At 42.4% G+C, this 24,728-nt stretch overlaps 1 protein-coding gene across 3 annotated transcripts in view; it reads right to left on the reverse strand.

Annotated features, from left to right (window-relative positions):
* Positions 1-17,644: 17,644 nt before the first annotated feature.
* Positions 17,645-24,728, reverse strand: part of ANXA2 (annexin A2) — a 45,278-nt gene continuing 38,194 nt past the window's right edge. For all 3 annotated transcript variants that reach the window (XM_046007749.1, XM_046007750.1, XM_046007748.1), the window contains exons 8-13: positions 24,560-24,619; positions 22,416-22,509; positions 21,802-21,897; positions 21,259-21,317; positions 19,616-19,738; positions 17,645-18,056 (exon numbers count right to left, since the gene is read on the reverse strand). In XM_046007749.1, the coding sequence (XP_045863705.1) occupies positions 17,997-18,056; positions 19,616-19,738; positions 21,259-21,317; positions 21,802-21,897; positions 22,416-22,509; positions 24,560-24,619 (492 nt within the window). In that variant the 3' untranslated portion in view covers positions 17,645-17,996. The remainder of the gene's footprint in view (positions 18,057-19,615; positions 19,739-21,258; positions 21,318-21,801; positions 21,898-22,415; positions 22,510-24,559; positions 24,620-24,728) is intronic.

A 24,728-nucleotide genomic window follows, 5' to 3' on the forward strand; every position in this document is an offset into this window, starting at 1 on the left:
CATGACCTTGGGTTTGGTAATGAGTTTGTATATACAACATCAGTAGCACAGTCTATGAAAGAAAAAACTGGTAAGTTGGACTATACTAAAATTAACACTGCTGCTCTGTGAAACTTCTTTATTAAAATTAAATAATTTATTGATTTTTAAATAAATTTAATTTTATTTAAATGAATTTATTTAAATTTATTTAAATAAATTTTATTTATTAATTTAATAATTATTAAAATTAAAACTTCTCTATTAAGAAATGAAAAGAGGGGCGCCTTGGTGGCTCAGTGGGTTAAGCCGCTGCCTTCGGCTCAGGTCATGATCTCAGGGTCCTGGGATCGAGTCCCGCACGGGGCTCTCTGCTCAGCGGCGAGCCTGCTTCCCTCTCTCTCTCTCTGCCTGCCTCTCTGTCTACTTGTGATTGTGATCTCTCTCTGTCAAATAAATAAATTAAAAAAAATTTTTTTTAAAAAGAAATGAAAAGATAAGCCTAGAAGACTGGAAGGAAAATGAGAAGACAGACTGAAAGAAAATATTTGTAGCATATCCAAATATTAGAATATATCCAAAATATGAAAGAACACTAAAAGCCAACAATTTAAAAAAAAAAAAAAAAGGCAGATTAAAAAGCAGGCAAAAATCTGAACAGACACCTCACCAAAGAAAATATACAGATGGCAAACAAGCATAGAAAATGTGCTCAACATCTTTGTCTTTAGGGAACTGCAAGTAAAAACAAGATACTACTCACAACTATTACAATGACTATATCCAAAAAACTGATAGTATCAAATCCTGGCAAAGATACAGAGCAAAAGAAGGGCGCCTGGGTGGCTCAGTGGGTTAAGCCTCTGCCTTCAGCTCAGGTCATGGTCTCGGGGTCCTGGGATCGAGCCCCGCATCTGGCTCTCTGCTCAGCAGGGAGCCTGCTTCCTCCTCTCTCTCTCTGCCTGCCTCTCTGCCTACTTGTGATCTCTGTCTGTCAAGTAAATAAGTAAAATCTTTTAAAAAAAAAGATACAGAGCAAAAGAAACACTAATTGCTGATGGAAATACAAAATGGTGCAGCCATTCTGAAAGGCATTTTGGCTGTTTCTTACAAAATTAAACACAGTCTCACCATATGACTCAGCAACTGTACTCCTAGGTATTTATCCAAATGAGTTAAAACTTATATCCCCACAAAAGTCTGCACAGGGGCACCTGGGTGGCTCAGTGGATTAAGCTGCTGCCTTCGGCTCAGGTCATGACCTCAGGGTCCTGGGATCAAGCCCCGCATCGGGCTCTCTGCTCCGCAGGGAGCCTGCTTCCTCCTCTCTCTCTGCCTGCCTCTCTGCCTACTTGTGATCTCTCTCTCTGTCAAATAAATAAAATAAAATCTTAAAAAAAAAAAAGTCTGCACAGATTGGAAGCAACATACATGTCCTTTTTAACAGGTAAATGAATCAACAAACTGTGGTTCATCCAGACAATGGAATATTACCCAGTGGTAAAAAGAAACAGCCATCAAGACATGAAAATACATGGGTAATTCTTAAATGCATATTGCTAAATGAAAGAAGTCAGCCTGAAAAAGTTACCTACTAGTATGATTCCAATTATATGACATTCTGGAAAGGCAAAACTATAAAGCTAATAAACAGATCAGTGGTTGCCAGGAGTTAGGAAAGTGAAGTTGAGTAGATGAAGTGCAGTGAATCTGGGAGTGTTGAAACTATTCTCTGAGTTACTGTAAACAAAATGAAAATTAGAAAAAAAAATTACTTAGGAGGACAGAGGATCCTAGAATGGAGTACAAAATGTAACAAACCACCCAATTATATTACAAATGTGTGAACCTCACCAAAGGAGGTGGAGGTAAATGGTACTGACTCAAGCTAGAATCTGTAACACCAAAGTAAAAGGAACTTCACATAGCAATGTACTCCAGTTGATAATGCTGTTTTCCTTGGAGATTTGGATTAAAAATTCTGATACTGCTATAACTATAATAGAATTGGACAATTAAGTAAGTGGTAAATGGCAGGTACCAGATTTCTCACTGTTGGGAGTGAGAATTCATAGATAAATAAGGGGAGGAAGTTAGAATGATCCATGTAGCAATAAATTAGAGTTGGAGATACTAAGATGAACTCATGTTTAGTTTAATATAGGTACAGATGGTTACATACAGAAAAATGTATAGATGTGTATATACACAAGTTAGTATACACATATGTATTTCCTTGGTCTTTCAGCTGAGAGGACCTAGAAGCAATGACATCCCAACAACAATGAACACACTTAATGCCCCTGTCTCAGTTCTAATACTAATTCTCCAGTGAAGGAAACCAGGGCTGCTTGGAGAAATGGGTGATTCAAGGACTGGAGCAGGAAATACATGAGATGATCCTGAAGCATCCTGTAGTACTAGAGACTAAGAAAGTGCTCCAAAAAATTCTAACTTAATGTATCACAGGGACACAGCAGCCAGATGAAAGACCTCCCAGTAGCCAAAGCTAAAACAATTTGAGCAATAAAATAAAGCCGTATTGGATTATAGCCCAAAGTATGAAATAAATATCCACGAGTCCATACTGACATAAATTAATGACTATATTAATAAGAATAAATAAATAAGAAAAAGAGAAAAATCCACTGTGACAAATTCCAAATTACTTGTGTAGATACTCTATTCTCAAAGAGGTGGTGCATAACTCCCAACTCGTTAGGAAAACACCATGGAAACAGGAGAAAAAGAATAAGTTTACAGGGAAGAAACCTGACAAACACTACCTTAAGTAGATGATCTACATTAACATCATCAGCAGTAAGTCATGTTGAAAGGATGAACCTTGATGTAAGATGACAAAAGTAACATTTTACCTCTGCAGTCTTCCTCCAAAAATATATTATCCCAACCTAATCATGAGAAAAACATTAGACAAGTTCCAACTGTGGGACATTCTACAAAATTTCTGACAAGTAATCCTCAAAACTTCACAGTAACCAAAACCAAAAAAAGTCTGAGAAACTGCCACAGGACTACTAAATATAGTCTGATATTCTAGATGGGAACCTGGGACAGAAAAAGGACATAAGGGGGAAACAGAGAAAATCTGAATAAACCATGGACTTTAATTAATAATAATATATCATTCTAATGTAAGTTGTTAATAAAAAAGAGAAACTGGGATTAGAGAATATAGGTACTCTGCACTATTTTCTCACTAATTCTGTAAATCTAAAACTACTCTAAAATCAACTTTTTAAAAGGTTGAGTCTTTTCCATTCACATATACACACAATTAATGGATAAACTTTTCTTCCATTTTTATTAAAATTCTGGTGCTGAGGTAGCAGAGTGAGCTGATGACAAATAAAGGTGTTAGAATAAGATTTTGGGCTCTGCCTCCCACTAGCTGCACAACTTTGAGAATGTTGTTTAACCTCTCTGAACTTCAGCTCTCTCAGTCAAATAGACTCATGATAACCTACTTCTTAGTCATGCCATAAAAATTAAATGTTATAAGCCATATCAAACACTTAACACAGTGGCACAGAATAACTTCAAGAAAATAATGCTCTTACTAGCTAGCTACTGTGGATTGATTGACAAAATAAAGGTCCTTGTAGCAAACAGATTTATGTTAAAAAAAAAACTCAGAATGTACAAAATATTTACCTCAAGTCCTTTATTGTGGATGAAAGAATAAATTCTTTTTTTAATTTTCTTTATTTATTTTTTATTTTTTTATAAACATATAATGTATTTTTATCCCCAGTGGTACAGTCTGTGAATCGCCAGGTTTACACACTTCACAGCACTCACCAAAGCACATACCCTCCCCAATGTCCATAACCCCACTCCTCCTCTTCCAACCCCCCCTCCCCCCAGCAACCCTCAGTTTGTTTTGTGAGATTAAGAGTCACTTATGGTTTGTCTCCCTCCCAATCCCATCTTGTTTCATTTATTCTTCTCCTATCCCCCAACCCCCCATGTTGCATCTCCACTTCCTCAAACCAAGGAGATCATATGATAGTTGTCTTTCTCCAATTGACTTATTTCACTAAGCATGATACCCTCTAGTTCCATCCACGTTGTCGCAAATGGCAAGATTTCATTTCTTTTGATGGCTGCATAGTATTCCATTGTGTATATATACCACATCTTCTTTATCCATTCATCTGTTGATGGACATCTAGGTTCCTTCCATAGTTTGGCTATTGTAGACATTGCTGCTATAAACATTCGGGTGCACGTGCCCCTTCGTATCATTACATTTGTATCTTTAGGGTAAATACCCAGTAGTGCAATTGCTGGGTCATAGGGTAGTTCTATTTTCAACATTTTGAGGAACCTTCATGCTGTTTTCCAGAGTGGTTGCACCAGCTTGCATTCCCACCGACAGTGTAGGAGGGTTCCCCTTTCTCCGCATCCTTGCCAGCATCTGTCATTGCCTGACTTGTTAATTTTAGCCGAAAGAATAAATTCTTAATCTTAACCTATCAAACACCAACATCAATTACAGAAAAAAATATTCCAACAGCTATTTACTCCATGTTCAAGCAATATATCCTAACAGAAAGCCTTTCTGATGAGAGATTTCAGGGTTTCTTCTCTAATTTCCTCAATATGACTCATGGGCTCATACAGATGGGTTTTTAGTCCCCAGCTCTGTGTAGACACCCTGAAAAAAGGTGTCCCCTCTCTCTTCTCTTTACCTTGCACTTCTGCCTTCTTTTGCTTTGCCTTTTCTTCTACTCCTTCACTCCCTTCTCTCTCCCCAAAACTTTGATACACATGGAGCAAGTATCCTCTGCTCCATGTACAAGTCCAGAGAATGGAGAAAATGGAGAGGACTAAAAGGCAATCAAACCCTATATTTGGAAAAGGTTAACTCCCACTAGCAAATCTTCTTATGTGTTATTGGGCTAACAGGCAAGTCCTCCATAGGCTTCCTTCTACAACCTAGCCTCAGTAAGAGCCAGCTCCAGGAAAGGAGGTGAGGACAGGGACAAGAAGGACCATCACTGTAGATGTCATTTCCTAGAAATAATTTACGTATACATTTTTGAGGCATTGGGACCTGTACACATATGATTATATAATTTTGTATCAAGAAAACTGCTCCTGGATTATATAACACATGTAAGATGGATCATCATTCTGTGATGTCCTCAGAAGTGACTCATAGGGACTTGGCCACAAGGACAAGCCTGAGAGGTAGCTCCTAAAATTAAGACTCACCACGCTTGTTAAAGATGTCCATGCAGAATAGAAAACATGTGATGGCTTCCTGGCCTTTCCCATGTTTTCTGGTCTTGTGGAATCAAAACTCCCCAGAAATCTAGGCAACTTGATATTTCCTACAGCTTTTACTACCATTATTTAATTGTAGTCATCGTCACATGGTTCCAGAAAGTAAACCCTTAACTCCACTCCGTAAAGGAACTGGGTCTAATCTTTGACAAAGGAGGCAAGAATATGCAATGGGAAGAAAGACAGTCTCTTCAACAAATGGTGTTGGGAAAGCTGGATGGCAACATGCAAAAGAATGAAACAGGGTCACTTTCTTACACCATACACAAAAATAAACTTAAAATGGATTAAAGACCTAAATGTGAGACCTGAAACCATAAAAATCCCAGGAGAGAGCACAGGCAGTACTTTCTCTGATTACAGGCTTAGCAACATTTTTCTAGATGTCTCCTGAGGAAAGGGAAACAAAAGCAAAAATACACTACTGGGTCTACATCAAAATTAAAAGCTCTGCACAGCAAAATAAATAAAAATTTTAAAAATCAATAAAACTAAAAGACTACTAAGTGAGAGAAGGTGTTTGCAAATGACATTTCCAATAAAGGGTTCGTATCCAAAATATATAAAGAACTGCTACACACATACATACACATGCACACAATCCAATCAAACATGGACAGAAGACATGAACAGACATTTTTCAAAAGACATACAGATGGCCGACAGACACATGAAAAGATGCCCAACATCACTCATCATCAGGGAAATAAAAATTCAAACCAAAATGAGGTATCACCTCACACCTGTCAGAATGACTAAAATGAAAAACACAAGAAACAAGCGTGGCAAGGATGTGCAGAAAGAGGAACCAAATCGCACTGCTGATGGGAATGCAATTTGGTACAGCCACTGTGGAAGATAGCATGGAGTTTCCTCAAAAAATTAAAAGTGGCATTACCATATGATTCAGTAATTCCACTACTGGGTATTTACCCAAAGAACACAAAACACTAATTCAAAAAGATAAATGTACCCCCATTTTTACTGCAGTATTATTTATAATAGCCAAGATATGGAAGCAACCTAACTGTCCCTCCACATATGAATGGATAAAGAAAATGGTGTGTGTGTGTGTGTGTGTGTGTGTGTACCAGCCATAAAAAAAGAATGCAATCTTGACATTTGGAACAACATAAATGGATCCAGAGGGTATAATGATACATGAAATAAATTAGAATAACTATTATTTCACTCATATTTTACTCAATTTAAGAAACAAAAGTGGACAAAGAAAAAAGAGACAAACCAAAAAACAGACTCTTAACTCTTGAGAACAAACTGGTGGTTGCCAGAGGGGAGGTGGATGTGAAATGGGTAACATAGGGCGCCTGGGTGGCTCAGTGGATTAAGCCACTGCCTTCGGCTCAGGTCATGATCTCAGGGTCCTGGGATCGAGCCCGGCATCGGGCTCTCTACTCGGCAGGGAACCTGCTTCCTCCTCTCTCTCTGCCTGCCTCTCTGCCTACTTGTGATCTCTCTCTCTGTCAAATAAATAAATAAAATCTTTAAAAAAAAAAAATGGGTAACATAGGTGAAGGGAACTAAGAGTATGCTTATCTTGATGAGCAGTGAGTAATCTATAGGATTGTTGAATCGCTATATTGTACACCTGATACTAACATAATACTGTATGCTAACTATACTGGAATTAAAATTTTTTAAAAAAGAAAGAAAAACAATCTGTGTTAGGTCATCAAGTTCAGTGATTTTCACAAACAGAAGAGACTGACCATCACAAAACATTATTTCCTACTCATCATCAGTTTACATATATTCACCAACTTGATATGGTCCAAAGTTGATGGAAATGTGAAGGAAAAAAAAAGTGCGGGGGGGGGGGGTCCTGTCTCACTGCCAAGAATACGAATGATGCTATCTATAAAATAAATTCAAGGACATCTATCCTGAGACCCAAACACTGTGTATTTCCCAGACAGGCTTGTATAGTCAGTCAGGTCTTGGGATGTGTTTACAGACAGGAAGGAATGAAGTAGGAGGCACATCCCAAGCCAATTACATGACAAGAGAAAAAGCCAAGGGAACCATGGAGGCTAAATTCCCAAATGGAAACAGGCCACAGAAGGGGGACAAGCCACATGGGGACCCCTGAAACTATAGTCCACTGTCCTGTGCAAATGCCATACAGTGGAAAAATCTCTCCTGGGTCTCTGAAGGACAACTCTAATAATATTGTATGGTATTATTTTCTTATATATCATCTACCTGATTATATATGAAATTGACTTATTTGATTAAATACTTCCACTATACCAAGGACTATGCTAGGGACATTAACCTGAATTATCTCATTTAATCATCACAACCTTATAAGGTAAATAGTAGTATTGGGGGGGGGGGGGGCAGACCTATTAGGCACAGTGGGGAGACTCCAGGAAAGAATTCAGCTTCTGTGAACTCCCAGCCTCACAATGGGGTTCAAGGGAAAATAGACCCATGCTGGGGGTGAGCCAATCATCCTAAGTGCCCCATGGCCACCTCACCAGGGACTTGCTGCCTCCAGGCACTGCGCAACCCTCACACCTGGATTCTTGACGGGTGAGAGGGGGTGATGTACTTACGGCACCTCTGAGGAGGAGTCCTCAAAACCTGTGATATCTAAGCCGGTGTTCCATTATAAAACACACCAGAAGTATATTAATGATGCATCTTAACTGGCCCTGCCAGTTAATATCTTACCTCAATTTAGTCTGCAGTCATGCTGCACGTTTTGTTATTATGTTCGTACCTCATTCAAGACTCCAGGCCTGGCTTCCAGAGCAGCGAAGGACAGCGACGCACGGGCCTGAAAAGACCCGGTGGGCGGCTGCGGCCCCTCAGTTCCCCATCCTGGGCCTCGCAGGCAGCACCTCGGCCGCGGGCATCTGCGTGCCTCGTGACGCTCGAGGGCTGCCTAGCCGACCTCAGCAGTCCGGAATGTGTTTCTCACTCCCCAGCCATCCTCCCATTGGCATAATGGCGGCCCCCGGCGTAGAGTCTGCGCACTACGTGCTGCCCAACGGGTGTCAGGAGGACGGCGCCTGCGCGGGGGCTCGAGGCTGCGCAAGGACAGCTGAGCTTGCAGCCTGCTCAGCTACCCATTCCCTGCTGGCTGATGGGTGTACATCCCCAAAGAGGTGTGTGACACTTTCTACTCAGATTGTCCTGAGTGTTGCGTAGCCCCTAAAATCCATTTTACCAGAGAACGCTCAGTAGCCAGTGTGTAATATGGGTGCTGGGCATCAGCTGTGGACGGCTGATAACCAGCGCAGCCAGGTGAAAATCTTACTGTTCTTTACCTTGGAAATGCCCACGGTGTATCCAAGCGCCACCTGCTTGGCAACCTGTACGTCACCGCCCTGCTGAATGTCTCACGGTGAACATCCAAGGCCTGCATGACCCACCTGCACAATAAATGAATCCCCGTAGAAGACAGTCATGTAGCTGACATTAGCTCCCACGTTTGGGAAGCACTGGACTTCACACACTGTGTTGGTGAAACGGGAGGCAGGATCCTGGTCCCCTGTGAGGTTGTGATCTCCTGTTCAATTACCATCTGTGTGGCTTACCTCAAGAGGACCTAGCCCAGCTTTGGCTTCATGGGCCAGCAGCTCCTGTAGTATGGATCTGAGATCCTGCCTTCCATGCCCAACTCACCGGCTCCCTCCAGCCAAGAGGAGGCATCCAGCTCTTCATTTACAGCCCACTGGCAGATGCTGACCCTGAGCCCTAATGTTCAGGTTTCCTACTGCACTTTCCCTACTTAAGTGCTAGTGACAGGGCCCACCAACTGGATGGTCTCAGAGCTTCTCAGAGCCTCATGGGCACAGCCACATCCTGCTAAAACTGTGATGGGGAAATAGCCCAACACAACTGTGATTTTGTTTTTTAAATTCATGGACATTTCATATCTGTGTAGTACTGAAGAGCTCACTCTCTCACCGTGCTCCAGTGGCATAGTGAATGGTCACCAGGCTTGCAAAGGACTTCAGACTGAGCTCAGGGTTAGGTTCTTGGGGTACAAGGAAGGCCAAGCCATTATGAGGGCACAGCCTGTGCTGACTGCTATACTTCCAGACCCCCTGTCCTCTCAGAAATGCCCAGTCCTCGCACCTCAAAGTTCGATTTTTCATTTCAAGGGTAAGGCAATAAAACCTGCAGCAATGGGGCGCGTGGGTGGCTCAGTGGGTTAAAGCCTCTGCCTTCGGCTCAGGTCATGATCCCAGGGTCCTGGGATCGAGCCCCACATTGGGCTCTCTACTCCGCAGGGAGCCTGCTTCCTCCTCTCTCTCTGCCTAGTTGTGATTTCTCTGTCAAATTAATAAAATATTTAATTTAAAAAAAACAAAAACAAAAACCTGCAGCAATGTGGGAGAAAAGGCTTGCCTGACCAGGAGAAGAGGCAGTTTCAAAGCCAATTCATTTCTAAGGAAAGACAATTTCCACTTCTTTTTTTTTCTTTTTTTTTAAACTTTGGCAGTCTTAGTACCTGTCTCTGTTGCTTCAGGGTATAAACTGATCACCATCAAGTCAGCAAAGTAACCCTCTAGGGTTTGTATATGCTGATTTGAACTCTTAGATGTTTTTCAGACTCCCTCTTGGGTCCAAAGGAAGCAGTTGGTTCAAGTAGCAAAATGCTGACATTTCTGGGTTTCCCTTTCAATGTGTGTTCTTCCCTGAGTTTGGATTTTGATTATTATTCGTACTTTCTCATTGAGCCTCCCCTCAAAGCATGTCAGCTGAGAAAAGTTCTTTGGAGCATAGACCAAAAATGACCCCTTTAAGGTGGTGACAGAGGGTGCCAGGAGAAAAAGGGTACCTATTGTCTGGGTGAGTGGCATTGAAACAGTCACTCCCCTAGCTCACTTTCCGTATATATATTTGTCTCATCTCTCATGACGCTTGTTTTCTTCCCTGCCCCTAGGGATTGTCTTCAAGCTGTTGACTTCTGGGATTTACAGATTTTACAATGTGGTACTACTTCTTTTTTGTCTATAGGTTAGTTCTCCAGGGGAAAAGCAATGATTTCCTAAAATCCATACTAATGTGGAAAAAAAGCAGTATATATTACTCGTTGTCATTGTCTATAGTGCAAAATTTAAAAAGTAAAAGAAAAAAAAAAACCTCACATCCCACATCCCCATTCTTTAAGAGACACATTCTCTTTCAAAGAAATGATAAATGGCTCTAAAGTATGCAAAGAGATTAATTAGAACGACCCAATTAATATGCTTGCATGGAGAGAATGTCTTAATGCAAAGACTAATGTTAAGGAAGGAGTTTCTGGCAGAGCAGCAGGTGGAGGATGGGAGAAGAGAGGAAAAAGTAATTATCTGATCTCTGAACTTGTGTAGTGTGTGTTTTTTTTGTGTGTGTGCCAAACAAACAAATTGCATTACCATCTCTGAATTTATCATTGCTTGGCTGGTTATTCATAGTCAGGCAAAGCAAGCAAGGGACCATGGAATATGTTTTAAGTAGAGGCAGATAGTTAACTGTGATGATGGAAACAGACACTAGTGCTCTGATAAAGGGAATGTTCCAATTGTTGGGCAGAGCTCATCCTTCAAGGATGGCTGCCCCTGTTATGTGGACATTCATCAAGGAACTGAGCAAAGTAGGACTGAGATTGGAAGGAATGGTTCCAGGATATAGCAAGAAGGATCGTATAAACCCAGGGTTTAGGGTAGCTGGGAGATGAGGTCAGTTAACCGGGGCAGAAGACAAACTATAACAATCTCAGCCCCTACTGAAAACCAGGGTTTTCAGAGCTGGGCCAAGTGCTGGGGACAGAGCATGAGCCCCAGGAATAGCTTACTCCTTCCCAGGACAGTACAGAGGCCCCCAGATTCCCAGGAGCAGCAGGAGACACAACTGGTTAAATAGTCCATGCTCAGGCCAGCATAAGTCTGACACCAGGGATTGGCCAGGCCTGAATTTCCATGCGGTATTTGGAGGCTGGGAACAAGACTGACATACCTTATCTGACTCTGTATTTGTTAATATTAGAGACCAGATAGTAGCTACATGGAAACTTCATATTAAAAGAACTGGCAGTTACCCTACTGATAAGCTGAAAAGTTTGATTCTACATCTTCCTTTTTTTTAAATCTATGCTCTGAAATCACTTTCTGTTGTTTGTTTTTCTAGAAACCTGAAATATGATATCCAGAGCACATCCTTCATTTTTCTTCTCTTGTTTTATAACTCTAATAGGACCCTGTTTTCCTTACTGATTTACAAAATTTAGCTAACTTAAGCTATTCAAAGCACAAAGTTAGATCTAAATTATACAGCTCTGAGGTGCCAGGAATACTTACTATGATTTATCTGAGGTATATTTTGTAGATCATAAAATCCCAGAAAGGGGGGTGCCTGGGTGGCTCAGAGAAGCCTCTGCCATCAGCTCAGGTCATGGTCTCAGGATCCTGGGATCAAGCCCCGCATGGGGCTCTCTGCTTAGCGGGGAGCCTGCTTCCCTCTTTCTCTGCCCACCTCTCTGCCTACTTGTGATCTCTCTCTCTCTCTCTGTCAAATAAATAAATAAAATCTTAAAAAAAAAATCCCAGGAAGGAAAGAAGGAAGGGAGGGAGGAAGAAAGGGAGAAGGAGAGAGAAGTCAGAAATTAAACATAAAAGAGATTCCCTTCCAGCAATTCACCATGGGACCTGAGCTGTTCCGGTAATTGAGGAAAGATGAGGCTAAAATCACGTCAAGATCGGAAGTAAGATTTTAACATTGGGCAGAGCCTCATTCCCTATTCACCACGCACAGTCATCAAGACATTCCCAGAGATAACCAACATGGTTGTGGGCAGTTTTTGATCCCCCATCAGAGCTTTGGACACTCTCATGCACTGTGTGGGGGCCCGAAAACACCCCTATCACCTGAACACTGTCCCGCTCAGTCTTCTGGAGAGCCAGCGAGCCCAGAATAGGATACTTACTTCTTCCTCCCACCCAGAACCATCCAGGCCTACATCCTCTTGAACTAGACTTTGAAAAATCAAAAGCCATTCCACTCTTTCAGCAAATAAGCCTGACTTTCACTGCTTAAAGCCCAACCCTTCATCTTATGAAGGAGGAAAAATTGCCTCCTTCTTTCCGGATGTGCTTACTGCCAAGGAAAGAAGAGCTAATTCTCAAACAGGTTATCCTGCCAAAATGTTAACAATGATTGGTTGTGGTTGAAGTTGATTTTCTTCTTTATGCTTTCCAACTTTCTACAATTATTGTATATTCCTCTTGCACATCAAAAAGCAAAAACAAAGGGGCTCTTGGGTGGCTCAGTAGGTTAAAGCCTCTGCCTTCGGCTCAGGTCATAATCTCAGGGTCCTGGGATGGAGCCCCACATCAGGCTCTCTGCTCAGCAGGGAGCCTGCTTCCCCCCTCTCTCTCTCTGCCTGCCTCTCTGCCTACTTGTGATCTCTGTGTCAAATAAATAAATAAAATCTTTAAAAAAAAACAAAAACAAAAAAAAGCCCTACCACCACCACCATCCCACATATAAATCCTTATTTGAGGACTGCCTCTCCTAGAAACCTCCCAGATGTTTCATCCTGGGGTGGTCAGCTACTATGGACCCCCAAGCACATTGCCTTGCCTTCCTCAGTCTCAGCCCTTTCATTCCACATGGTCATTGTTGCCTTGTTCTTTCAATCTCCAGTATTTCATTCAGTCACCAGCACACAGTAGGTCTGTTAACTAACTAGTAAGTCAATGAATGAGTCAGTGACTGAAGTCCCATATTACCTGTTCAACTCTAGACTTTAAAAATCGTTCTAGTCATGGAGTGCCTAGGTAGCTACTTGTGATTTTCTCCCTCTGCCCACTTGCATGTTCTCTAAAAGAAAGATAAATAAATCTTAAAAAAAAACACTTTCTAGTCATATATGAGTTCATATCTACTAGAACCAAGGTGATCAGGGTGCCTGCATGGCTCAGTCAGTTAAGTGTCTGCCTTCGGCTCAGGTCATGATCCCAAAGTCCTGGAATTGAGCCTTGCAATGGGCTTCCTATTCAGTGGTGAGCCTGCTTCTCCTCCTGCTTGAGCTCTCCCTCTGTCAAATAAATAAATAAAACCTTAAAAGAAAAAAAAAAAAAAAGAACCAAGGTGATCCATAAAGACCATGTTGGTTCTCTCAAACTCAAGAATCCAAGGTAAAATTTTAAATCTGGCAAACTGACATAAAAACCTAAAACTTGTTAAAAACATTTCTTAATTCCTGATCCAAACGTCTTCCTAATTCTTTTTTCAAACTCCTTCCTAATTCTTAATTAATACTTAGAAATGTGCTTGCAAGTTATAATAGCCTTAGGCTGTAACGGATTGTAGCTAAGAAAGTTCCAGTTTGTCATCACTCGTTGTTTAAAAATAACAGCCCCCACCCCCCAGTCAGGTTCCATTGCCATACTACGGATTTTCTGGTTTATTTCATCTTCTTTTTCCTAAATATTTATTTATTTGTGAGATATAGTGAGCGAGAGAGAAAGCATGAGCCAGGTGGCAGGAGGCAGGGGCAGAGGGAGAGGGAAAAGCAGATACCTCGCTGAGCAGGGAGCTTGACATGGGGCTGGATCCCAGGACCCTGAGATCATGGACCTGAGCTGAAGTCAGATGCTTTACCAATGAAGCCACCGAGGCACCTCTGGTTTATTTCTTCTTAGAAGAAAACAGGTTGTTCAAGAACAGATCAGCAAGGAGAAGGGGGAGGGCTGGTGATCATTCTAAATACTTGGCTCATTTCTTCACTGTGATTTTAGGAGTCCAAGAAAGCCCTCTTGTACTCAGTAATAGGCAAACAAAACCTTCACTCCAAGATAAGGCTGACCCTATAAACTCATGTCCAGGAAAGGGACATGGGTTAACAGTCATACCAAAGTTTAAACAGTATCCCACAGACCCACAGGGAGAGGCCCTGCAGAAACCAGGAAGGGAAGTTTGGAGAACTTAAGTCTATCTTGACCAGTCCCATTTCTGCCCAGAGCTTGCCGAGCTCTTAGACTGGGCACAGGCTATTTAAGGGTGGAATTGTTGGGTTTGGATTTCACCTAAATAAAGTGGCTTCTGGCTTACTCTCCCTTTGTGCTCTACTGTGGAGAGCAAGACTGAGCAGCCTGATTAGGGACGTAGAGCTGGGAACAGCACAAATGCAAAAGAAGACTTGCAAAGGGGGTAAGTGTGCTTTTCTGTTTTAGGAAACCTGCTGACGTAGGGAATGCTTCTGTTTTTCTGCAGAAATGCTGCCTTCAGTGGACAAAATTCAGCCACAATCAAGCTAATTGAATGCACAAATGTAATATTTTTCCAGGGCACCTCCAATTTAATGCTTGATGAAATCGTGTCTTTCGCATATATTTACAAAAGCTTTTCTTCATCCAGAAATGTCTGTTAAAATTGCTTATAGATGCTGAGATAGCAAATCACTCTTCTAATGTAATGAGATAAGTCATCTCTATAAACTTTGCTTGCTCAAATGTACTCGCATAAAAGAAATCAGGCTACAGGCTTTTTTCAATAAATAGAATGAACAACTAGAACTTGATGGCTATAGTATGTTCTGCCTCATTGCTAAGGGATGTTTAAAATTGCTCCCTCTCTCTCCCGAAGCAGAGTTTTCATTTTGGTAGTTGATGGAAAAAGGAGGTCAAATAAACTGATGTGGATAAGAAGCCAAAGCCGTTTGTCAAAACACAGGGAGAGGCCGGAGATTGGAGTCATTTAAAGACTGAAAATTGATTTAAAAGAGTTCTGTCCTCAAATCATTTTTCTTGCTAAACATAGCCACTTTGTGAGCTAGGTTTTCCCTGCTTTAGCTATCTTTACTAATAATTTACACTTGAGGAACCTCACATGCTGGGAAGATTCATACGCATAGCCGTTTGTGTAGAGCCAAGTATAACATATCCAAAGATCAAGAGTCTATGGAAAAATCAAGGCCTTCAGAGGTTTAGCCAACTGTTTCTAAGTAAAATGTGTCTTTAATCTGGAACCCAACTCTGTGACAAAAGACCTAATAGGCCATCTCCTACACGCCTGGGGTCACCATATAGGGCTATCAAACATATATATGGCCACTCAGGTTGTACACTGCACAGTTGAAAAGAGGATACCATTCACATAGGCTACAATGTGAAGGGTGCCATCTGGAGTTGTACAGTATGTCCGTCCCACCACACAGGTCAGGGGGAAAAAATATATCCTCTTGTTCAGTTACAGTCAATAAGTTTCTACGACTACATGCATTGCCTTTAATTCTTCAAAGAATAAAATCAAAGTTCTTATTATTAGCTGACAAAATGTTAAAGCCTGCCTAGTGCCCTTTTCCTTCTCTTTACAAAGTAAAATTGTTTGGGAGTCTATTCAAATCTCCAGATGGTTATTTATTTCAAGAAATGGTTTGGACAGCTTCACTGAGGACAGACTGGAATCCAGAAAAATAGGAGACCAAAGTCTAAGTGTCCTTTCTGTCAGTTTTGGATAACATGAGATAATCATAGCTCCAAACAGGGGAAAGACAGAGGGAAGCATTTGGAACAGTTCTCCCAGAGCCCTTCTGGTGCCAGTCTGCCTTTTGGATTTTTCCTCATGCCTGCTGGAGGGTCCAACCATCCAGACCAGTGGCCAGGGTGCCCTAGGCATGGTGGGAGCAGAAGCCTCCCCACATTTTGGCTATACAGCCTTGCCTTCTCCTACCACCTTCCCTTTGCAGCCTGAAACACACTTTAAGATGGGAAGAAATAAAGCCAAATACTTCCTGATATGAAACATTACTCCAGACAGCCTCTGCTCAGCCCTATCAATTTTGAGTTCAATACCACCATTTAGGGTTAAACATAAAGATCCTGCTTCTTATGCAGTTTCTTGAACTCTGTCCCAAGGACACAGAAAAGGATATTTTGGGATTTGAGCATCAGTTTGAATATGTGTAGGAGGATACATTTGAGAAAACACTACTTTTGCCTAAGATGCTTTTTAAACAATAGCTTAGTGGACTTCTAGGCACATCATGGGCCAGTCAAGAGCCATGCTTTATGTGAGTTTCTACCCGAAGTTTGCCAAAGTGAAAATGGCAAATCATTCAGCTCACAGATATACTTGGTTTGGTCAACACAGTGTCATTCTAGCTGAATTTGCATGCTTTAAGTGGGGCAGGCGGTCTTCATTTCTCTAGCCGCACACCCCAGACCCCTGTTCTGTCCAACTAGCCATTTTACACATTTATTTCCATTACCTGCTTACTCCCTGCAGACTACTGAGTGTGCCCTATGTCAGCCAGGTTCAGGAACAAGCAGTTGACACAGCATCCTCTGACCAGGAGAAATACAGTTGAAGGGTTTGGAGAGAGTCATCAACTCCCTCCCTACCTCCTGCTTAGGGGAAGAACATGTGTAAGCAAACCATCCACAGTGTCCTGGGCTAGCAGCCTATGGACAGCATCTTTTTATTACGAACAATGATACAGTGTTACATATCATGTCTATTGCAGTCTATCCACAAAAGAATGAGCTAGAAACCAATCAGTCCTAGGAACAGCCCCTGGCTGGCTGGGAGGCGTGGGAGACATAATTCTTTCTGAAAATAGTCTTGGTGCCTAGAGCGTGAATCACCTGTTCCATTATCAGAACCGTAAGAATCTGGTGCAGAGCTTCCTACCTGCTTTAAAAACTTTACCCAAGATTTTCGGACACAATAAAAATGCTTCCTTCTCCTCTGGGACATCTTTCTCAATCCTCCCAAAAGCAATCACTTTCTTCTGTGCCCCCAATCCACTTTTGGTACTCCTCCTTACAAGAATACTGTAGTCTGACTCACTGGCAGGTGTGTCCTTGAAGTTGGGCCAGAACGTTATTTGTTTCTGTAAGACTAATGGCTTATAGATATATCTGCAATATTTGCTAGAGCCCACCACGCCCCCGTACTCCTCTTCCCAGTTTGAGGCCAACACTGATGCTGGTTTTCACCAAATTTACCTGTAGAAAGATGAGTAGATGTTTTCCCCCATAGGTATTCTCATCCCCTGGGCACGAAGAGCTGTGCAAGAGAACTTTCTAGTATAATGGAAATGTTCTGTGCCTGCTAGCCACATGTGGATATTGAGCATTTGAAATGTGGAGAGTGTGACTGAGGAACTGAATTTTTAATTTTATTTCATTTACATTAATTTAAATGTAAACAGCCACATCTGGATAGTGGCTACCATATCAGAGAGCTGAGTTCTAGAGCTTTATTCCTCCAGGGGACAGCTTTACCAGCTGAACAATACAGCCCTTACACATGTTTGATTTTTACTTTTTATTTTTTAAGCTTGTTTGATTTTTAGACAATTAAGTTGAAAGCAAGGTCAACAAAGTACTTGTTTATAAAGTAAAAATTCAGTTTATTCATCTGTTTATGACACAGTACACAAGAGGCAAAGTGTTTCACATCATAGATTTCACTTCCAACTCCTTGGAATGTTCATTTCCTTGGCTAAAAGGAGACACTAGACATGAGAGGCAGGCAATGCTCAAGCAACTGCAATAAGGATGGGGAGCGGGTGATACTAACGCCATCCCTGCGGGGACGGGCACAAGGGGACTATTAGTCACAAGCTCTTTTCTAGAGCGGGGATAGGCACAAGGGGACTATTAGTCACAAGCTATTTTCTAGAATTGTTAGCTGGAAACAAAGGAGCACCACTCCTGGATGCTCAACCGTCGTGGGCCTCAGTCATCCCCACCACACAGGTACAGCAGCGCTTTCTGGTAGTCGCCCTTCGTGTCTTGCTACAAATGGCCAAGGAGAAAAAAGAAATTCAGAATCCAAAGCAAGCACCCCAACTCTGCGAATAGCATAAAACAGGCTCAATGCACACAGAGCCTTCCCTAGTAATAGCAAAGAGAAGGCTCTGCGGGACCTGCCTAGCCACAAGACCTAAGCCATCATCAACAGGCCCCCGGGGAATCTGGCTCAGGGGAGACCTTCGAGTGCCATGACCATAAGAGAGAAGGTGAGGTACTAGGGATTCATGCAGCAAGGAATCAGGCCCACACAAGCCGGCCTGCTCTTCCTGCAGTGAGGTCCCGCAGGCACCACCACTTTTCTCACCGCCCCTAACACTTCCAGAGAAAACGAGGGCCTCTCCCGCCTCACGATGCTGTTTCCGGGATTCTTAAGGTCATGTGGGAATAAGCTAGTGAAGTGAGGAAATGTGTGCCCTAAAAAACCTGGGTATATCAAACCCACCTCAAAATTCATCCTTGGTAACCACTGACATGCCTTTGAAATTTTCAGGGTCTTTTAGAAAGGGGGGCTGCAATGTCTGTCTTAAGTACCCAGCTGGGGGCCACTGTGAGCAGCCCCTCCTTGCATTCGAAGGCTTCATCTCTCCAAAACAGAGACTAAATTGATGGGAGAGATGGAAGTTCTGAGTAACTAAACATTGCCAGGCCTGTCACAGAGGACTTTGAAAAAATGGAAATGTTGACCATTTAACAATGGAAGGCTGAGGGGCGCCAACCCATGCCCCTGTTCCACCCTGACAAAAATCTGCATAAAACTTCTGACACCCCATAAACTTCACTACTAATAAGCTTTAACCAATAACATAAGCAGTTGATTACCACATATTTTGTCTGTTATATGTACTATATACTATATTCTTATAATAAAGTAAGGAGGATAAAAGGAAATATTATTAAGATCAGAAGGGAAATACATTTATAGTACTACACTGTATTTATAAAAAAAAAAAGCGTTGGGCGCCTGGGTGGCTCAGTGGGTTAAGCCTCTGCCTTCAGCTCAGGTCATGATCTCAGGGTCCTGAGATCGAGTCCCGCATCAGGCTCTCTGCTCAGCAGGGAGCCTGCTTCTCCTCCTCTCTCTCTGCCTGCCTCTCTGCCTACTTGTGATCTCTGTCTGTCAAATAAACAAATTAAAAAAATCTTTAAAAAAAAAAAAAAGCGTTAAGTCAATAATCAGTGCAGTTCAAACCTGTGTTGTTCAAGGGTGAACTGCATATTAAAATGTAAAATTTATTTGATCTCAGGCTCTTCAGGATGTCTTGCTCTTCAGCAAGTCCTACATGATTATTGTCACGAACACCAATTATCGCTATAGAATAGCGGATGTGAGAAGTATAAAATCTTTGACTGTCTCTGGAAGATTCTAGGACAAGTCACAAATGGCACTTTCCAAAATAAACCCTTGGTATCTGATGACTAGCATCTCTTCCCAATGAATTAGAAAACCACCACCCTTGTCATCATTCTGACAGGCCCCCGGCCCATGGAGCCAGGGCCTTCTGGACGGCCTGGCAGGGCGAACGCATCACCGTAGGGCTTACCTGAATGTAGTAATACAGGGACTTGCCATACTTTCTCTTGAATTCAGACCTAATTTTCAACATGTCCACTTCACTGCGAGAGACCATGATTCTTATCAGAACTTTATCACGAGTCCCCTTGCCCTGAAAGTCAAGTTGATGTTCCAAGTTACAATTCACTGACAATGTTAATCCAGTAAGTTTTCTTACACATGCAACTCATTTGAGTTCTTAACGCTGCCCTCTAAGAAGCTGCAAAGGTAATAACGAAACTATTTCTTTAAGAAAAATCATCATATTGGGGTGCCTGAGTGGCTACGTTGGTTGAGCATCTGATTCTTGATTTCAGCTGAGGTCATGACTGCAGCGGTCATAAAACTGAACCCTGCACTGGGCTCCACACTCTGTCTCCCTCTGCCCCTCCCTCGCTCCCTCTCTAAAAAAATTAAAAATGAAAGAAAGAGAGAGGGGCGCCTGGGTGGCTCAGTGGGTTAAGCCTCTGCCTTCAACTCAGGTTAGAATCTCAGGGTCCTGGGATCAAGCCCCACATCGGGCTCTCTGCTCGGCGGGGAGCCTGCTTCCACCTCTCTCTGCCTGACTGTGATCTCTCTCTCTCTCTCTCTGTGTCAAATAAATAAATAAAATCAAAAAAAAAAAAAAAAAAAAAGGAAAGAAAGAAAGAGAGAAAGGGAGGGAGGAAGAGTAGGAGGGAGGAAGGCGGGGGAGGGTGAAAGAAAGATGAGCATCTTGGAATTCCAAACACACTAGGATGAAATCAGCACAAAGCCCCACTATGTTCACCCAATAAACTTGTAGGAGCATGTACAGCATGGCTCAGTTTAAGAAGTGTGAGAGTTTCCATATGTAACAAACAGTCCCTGGCTCACAGGGCTTAAAAAAAAAAAATACCGCTTTGTGCCATTTTGAATGGTATAAACAGTAAAGACAACTGAGTTTACTCTCAAGAGTCTCAGACCAGAGGCACCAAGGAACAGGTGCTAGCTGACACAGAATCCAAGGGAGATGGGAGAAGGAGATGGGAGTGGACAAGGGGTGGTCCAGGAAGAAAAGCCAGGAAACCAGAAATCACAAGGGACATTTGAGACATAGAAAATGGGATGGGATTGTGGGAAGAGACAGTCCATTCAAGAGATAGCTGTAGGGCTGCCTTCAGAGTCAGACAGACCCAAGTTCCAATGGGGCTATGTAACATCAGGTTAGTTGAAGCTTTCTGAGCTCCAGTTTCCCAATCTATAAAGTAAATAACACAAGCCACAAGGGCTTTTTGGTAATGATTTCAGAAGAAATAAGTAGCACAATGTATGGCAGGCAATTGCTTGGTAATCTCTCCTTTCCTTGCCTGTCTTTACTCTGGGGTAATGGGAGGCAATCCCTGAGAAATCTAAGTAGGAATCAGACATGATTACAATCTGATATTTTATTTTCTACCTGCACACAAACACATATTCAAGTCGAGAGACGGAGAGAGAAGACGGACTTGTAGTCTTCTCACCCATCAAACACAACCATGGCTGACCAGTACATTCCTGAGCCTGGACAGTGGGGGCCCTCCACTATCCACTAGTCAAGGAGACTTGGTTTGGGGACACAAGAGAAGAAAAGCCTAGTGTGTAAACATGGACCTCTCAGCTGACTCCCCTTACCTTCATGGAGTCATACAGTCGGTCAGCAAAATACAGGGGCTTATTCTGAATGCACTGGACTGTGGAAAGAAGAAAAGTGGTTAGCTGCTCCTTTCTTCACCAGTGAGGGCCGAGGCCCAGACTCTGGGGTGCAAACAAGATGACCTAACATAACAGGAATGGGCTACAAAAGGGGAAAAACTAAGAGAAAACTGGGGTCCTCTGAAACTCGGCTCCACCATCATTTTAAACGTGGGGACCCTGAGGGCTGCAAAAACCAATGTGGAAATGTGAGTTTCCCCGACAGAGCCCTTTTTCTTGTCATCTTTTTCTTCCTGGGCAATTCCTCACTCTACCAGCTTCAAGCCCTCCTTAGTTCTATATCTTACATTTACACAGTGAAGATTATACAACAACCCAAATCAGGTAAAGCAGGCACCTGTCCCAAAAGCTCTTGAATGAACAGGATGGCCACTGGTCACTTCCACTGTGGCACAGTTTCCTGAAAGCTGATGTCCACTAGCGATGGGCCGGGGGTGGGGGGAAGGAGGCACACTTGCTTACCCAGGTTTAGGAAAGCATTTTCCAGGTCTCCTTTGACCTCCTTCTTGATGCTCTCCAACATGTCATAAGGGCTGTAGCTCTTGTACCTATCAAATACTGAGGAAAAACAAAAAGTAATTATAATAACAGAGCCACTAATCAAAGCTGTCAGTGATCACTCACATGCTTATGCACCATGGCAAAAATAAACAAATGAGGATGATCACAGCATCTTAGAGTGTTAGGGGTGGCATGGTGACCAGAGCTGACACGGCACTGGCTGGCTTGGGACATCTGTACCAGGCATCTGTCCTGAATGGCACTGCCTGGGCCACATATCTGGACCATCTTTAACTCTGGAAGTCCATTACTTTAACAAATATGGCTAGATAAAATGATCCTGGACAAGAAGGAGCAGCCAAAGCATCAAATATGGAAAATATTTAGGAGAAAGAAGGATCCAAAATGGAAGAGAAGGGCAAATGGATCTGGTGATGGAAAATGGATGAGATTATGGGGTGCAAAGTAGAGAGTGAACTTTCTTCTGGCAGACCCGTGCCTCAACATAGATAACCAGCAAGCTGGGCTGAGGGGACCATCCATAGGCTTGAAGACTTCTGCAGTACAGAACCCACCTTTCTGGAGGTGACACACACTCCGCTCAGTCATGATGCTGATCCACTTGGGTACATCAGTTCCTTTTCTCTTCACTCCGGCATCATAGAGATCCTACAAGCACAACCAACCAAGAAAGCTGACTACACGATCCAGGGTAAGGTCGTAGAAAATGTCATGCCAAGAAACTCAAAACCCATACACTGAAAATGCCAAATCAGAAGGATGATTGTGCTGAAGACACGGACAAATATGTTGTATTTAAGTCAAAAGTCTTAATTAAGAGCAGTCTTCCTTAGGCACACACACAGCATGAGACTAGATTGTCTGTGAGGTGTGTGCTATGCACATCTACTTCCTGGCTTGACAAAGGAGGAACCAAGAACTTCCTATGCAGAAGGACAAGCAAATGATCATTAGCACATCCAGCCCTCCTTCCTTTGGTACTTTTAATAGCAAATAAGCTAATGGTCGTCTCCTGAAGACAGCTACAGATCAGGTACCCACACCCACACTTCTTAGAGACTCAGGAAGTCTCATTTTTAGTTTCTGGAAAATTTAGGAGCTACGAGTAATGCTAAGAATGGCAAGGAGGGAGGGAGAAAGACTTACACAAGGATAAGATATTCGTTCAGTGAACACCCATTATCTAGAAGTTGTGAAACCTAACTAATATTACTTTATTTCAAATACTTCTCTACCTCCTGTTAAAGGTGCTGTGTGAAACATAGTGAATTTTATTCTATTTTTTAAAGACTTTATTTATTTATTGAGGGAGAGTGGGAAGGAGGGGAGCAGCAGAAGGAGAGGGAGAGAGAGAATCTCAAGCAGACTCTGTACCAAGCATGGAGCTCAAAGTGTGGCTCGATCTCATGACCTGAGACTATGACCTGAGCTGAAACCAAGAGTTGAACGCTTAACCCACTGAGCCATCCAGGTACCTCAAAACATACTGAATTTTAAAACCAAAATGAGCTTAAATTAATTTTGTTCTGAAACTCTTATAAAATGCCTTGAGATAGTTGACAACTATTTGGGAAAGGTATGTAGTTCATAGTGATCTGAATTAGCTTAACGAATAGTTCTTAGTGATTATGGCACTTTAACCAGCAGAAGTGCTATTCAACCGGAAAAGTAGGGTCTCCGTTACTCCTCCCCTTTTCCCTCCCCGAAAGGGCATATAGTATCTTCTTCCACTCTACCATGTTGTTTATCGGTGTTTATTTGTAGCAAATGCACAAGAGTGCACACAGTCTTATCACACCCTGCAGGATCTGGTACTTCCACACAGGTAAAGCCTAAATAAGCACATGAGTCAGGTATTGGTCCTATAATTAACCACCGCATCATGAGGAATTATCTTAAAATAACTACTATTCCCAGAAAGTAAAAATGAAGCCCACGAATTCTTTGACATTTCTCCCTTCCAAAAATGGCACCTGCTTCCTTTTGAACTGACTATAGGCTACACCATAGTGACTCACTTCTAACTAAGAGTACGACAGAAGTGACACTGTGAGGGACAACTAGGTGGCTCAGTCATTAAGGGTCTGCCTTTGACTAAGGTCACGATCCCAGGATTCTGGGATTGAGGCCCACATCGGGCTCCCCACTCAGCAGGGAGCCAGCTTCTCCCTTTCCCTCTGCTTGCTGCTCCCCCTGCTTGTACTCTCTCTCTCTGTCAAATAAATAAATAAAATCTTAAGAAAAAAAAAAAAAAGAAGTGACACTGTGATTCCTGAAATTAGGTGATAACAAGCATTTGGCTTCCTCCTTGCTTTCTCTCTTGGATCACTCACTTGGGAAAGCCAGCTGCCATGTCACAAGGACGCTCAAGCAAGCCCTTAGAGAGGCACAGGCAGAGAAATACAAGGCCTCCTTCCAACAGTCACATGGCTGGATGATCCTGAAACTAGATCCTCTTGAAGCTGTCAGGCTCACAGAAGATGCAGCTCTGGTCAATATTTTGACCCCAGCCTCATAAGAGGTCCTGAGTAGAACCACCCAGGTAAGCCACACCCCACAGAAACTGAGAAATTTAAGTGTTGTTGTTTTAAGCCACCCAGTTTGGAGGTAAATTGTTACACAGGATCGATAACTACTGTATAGACTATCTAGAGACCTGCTAGAAAACAGAAACTCAAACAAGAACCTTGATACTTACCCGGGCGTCTTGGTCAATCAGTTCATAATCAATGACGGAGCCATCCTCTGCTCTTCTACCCTACAGAAGAAAACAAAAGAACATCAAATAGGTTTCTTTGTGTATTTTAATGTTGAAAATTTCATTCTTCTCTCCAGCTCATGAAAACCATTATTTAATTTATGGAACA

This window comes from Meles meles, chromosome 6, assembly GCF_922984935.1.
Source record: "Meles meles chromosome 6, mMelMel3.1 paternal haplotype, whole genome shotgun sequence".
Taxonomy (NCBI): Eukaryota; Metazoa; Chordata; class Mammalia; order Carnivora; family Mustelidae; genus Meles; species Meles meles.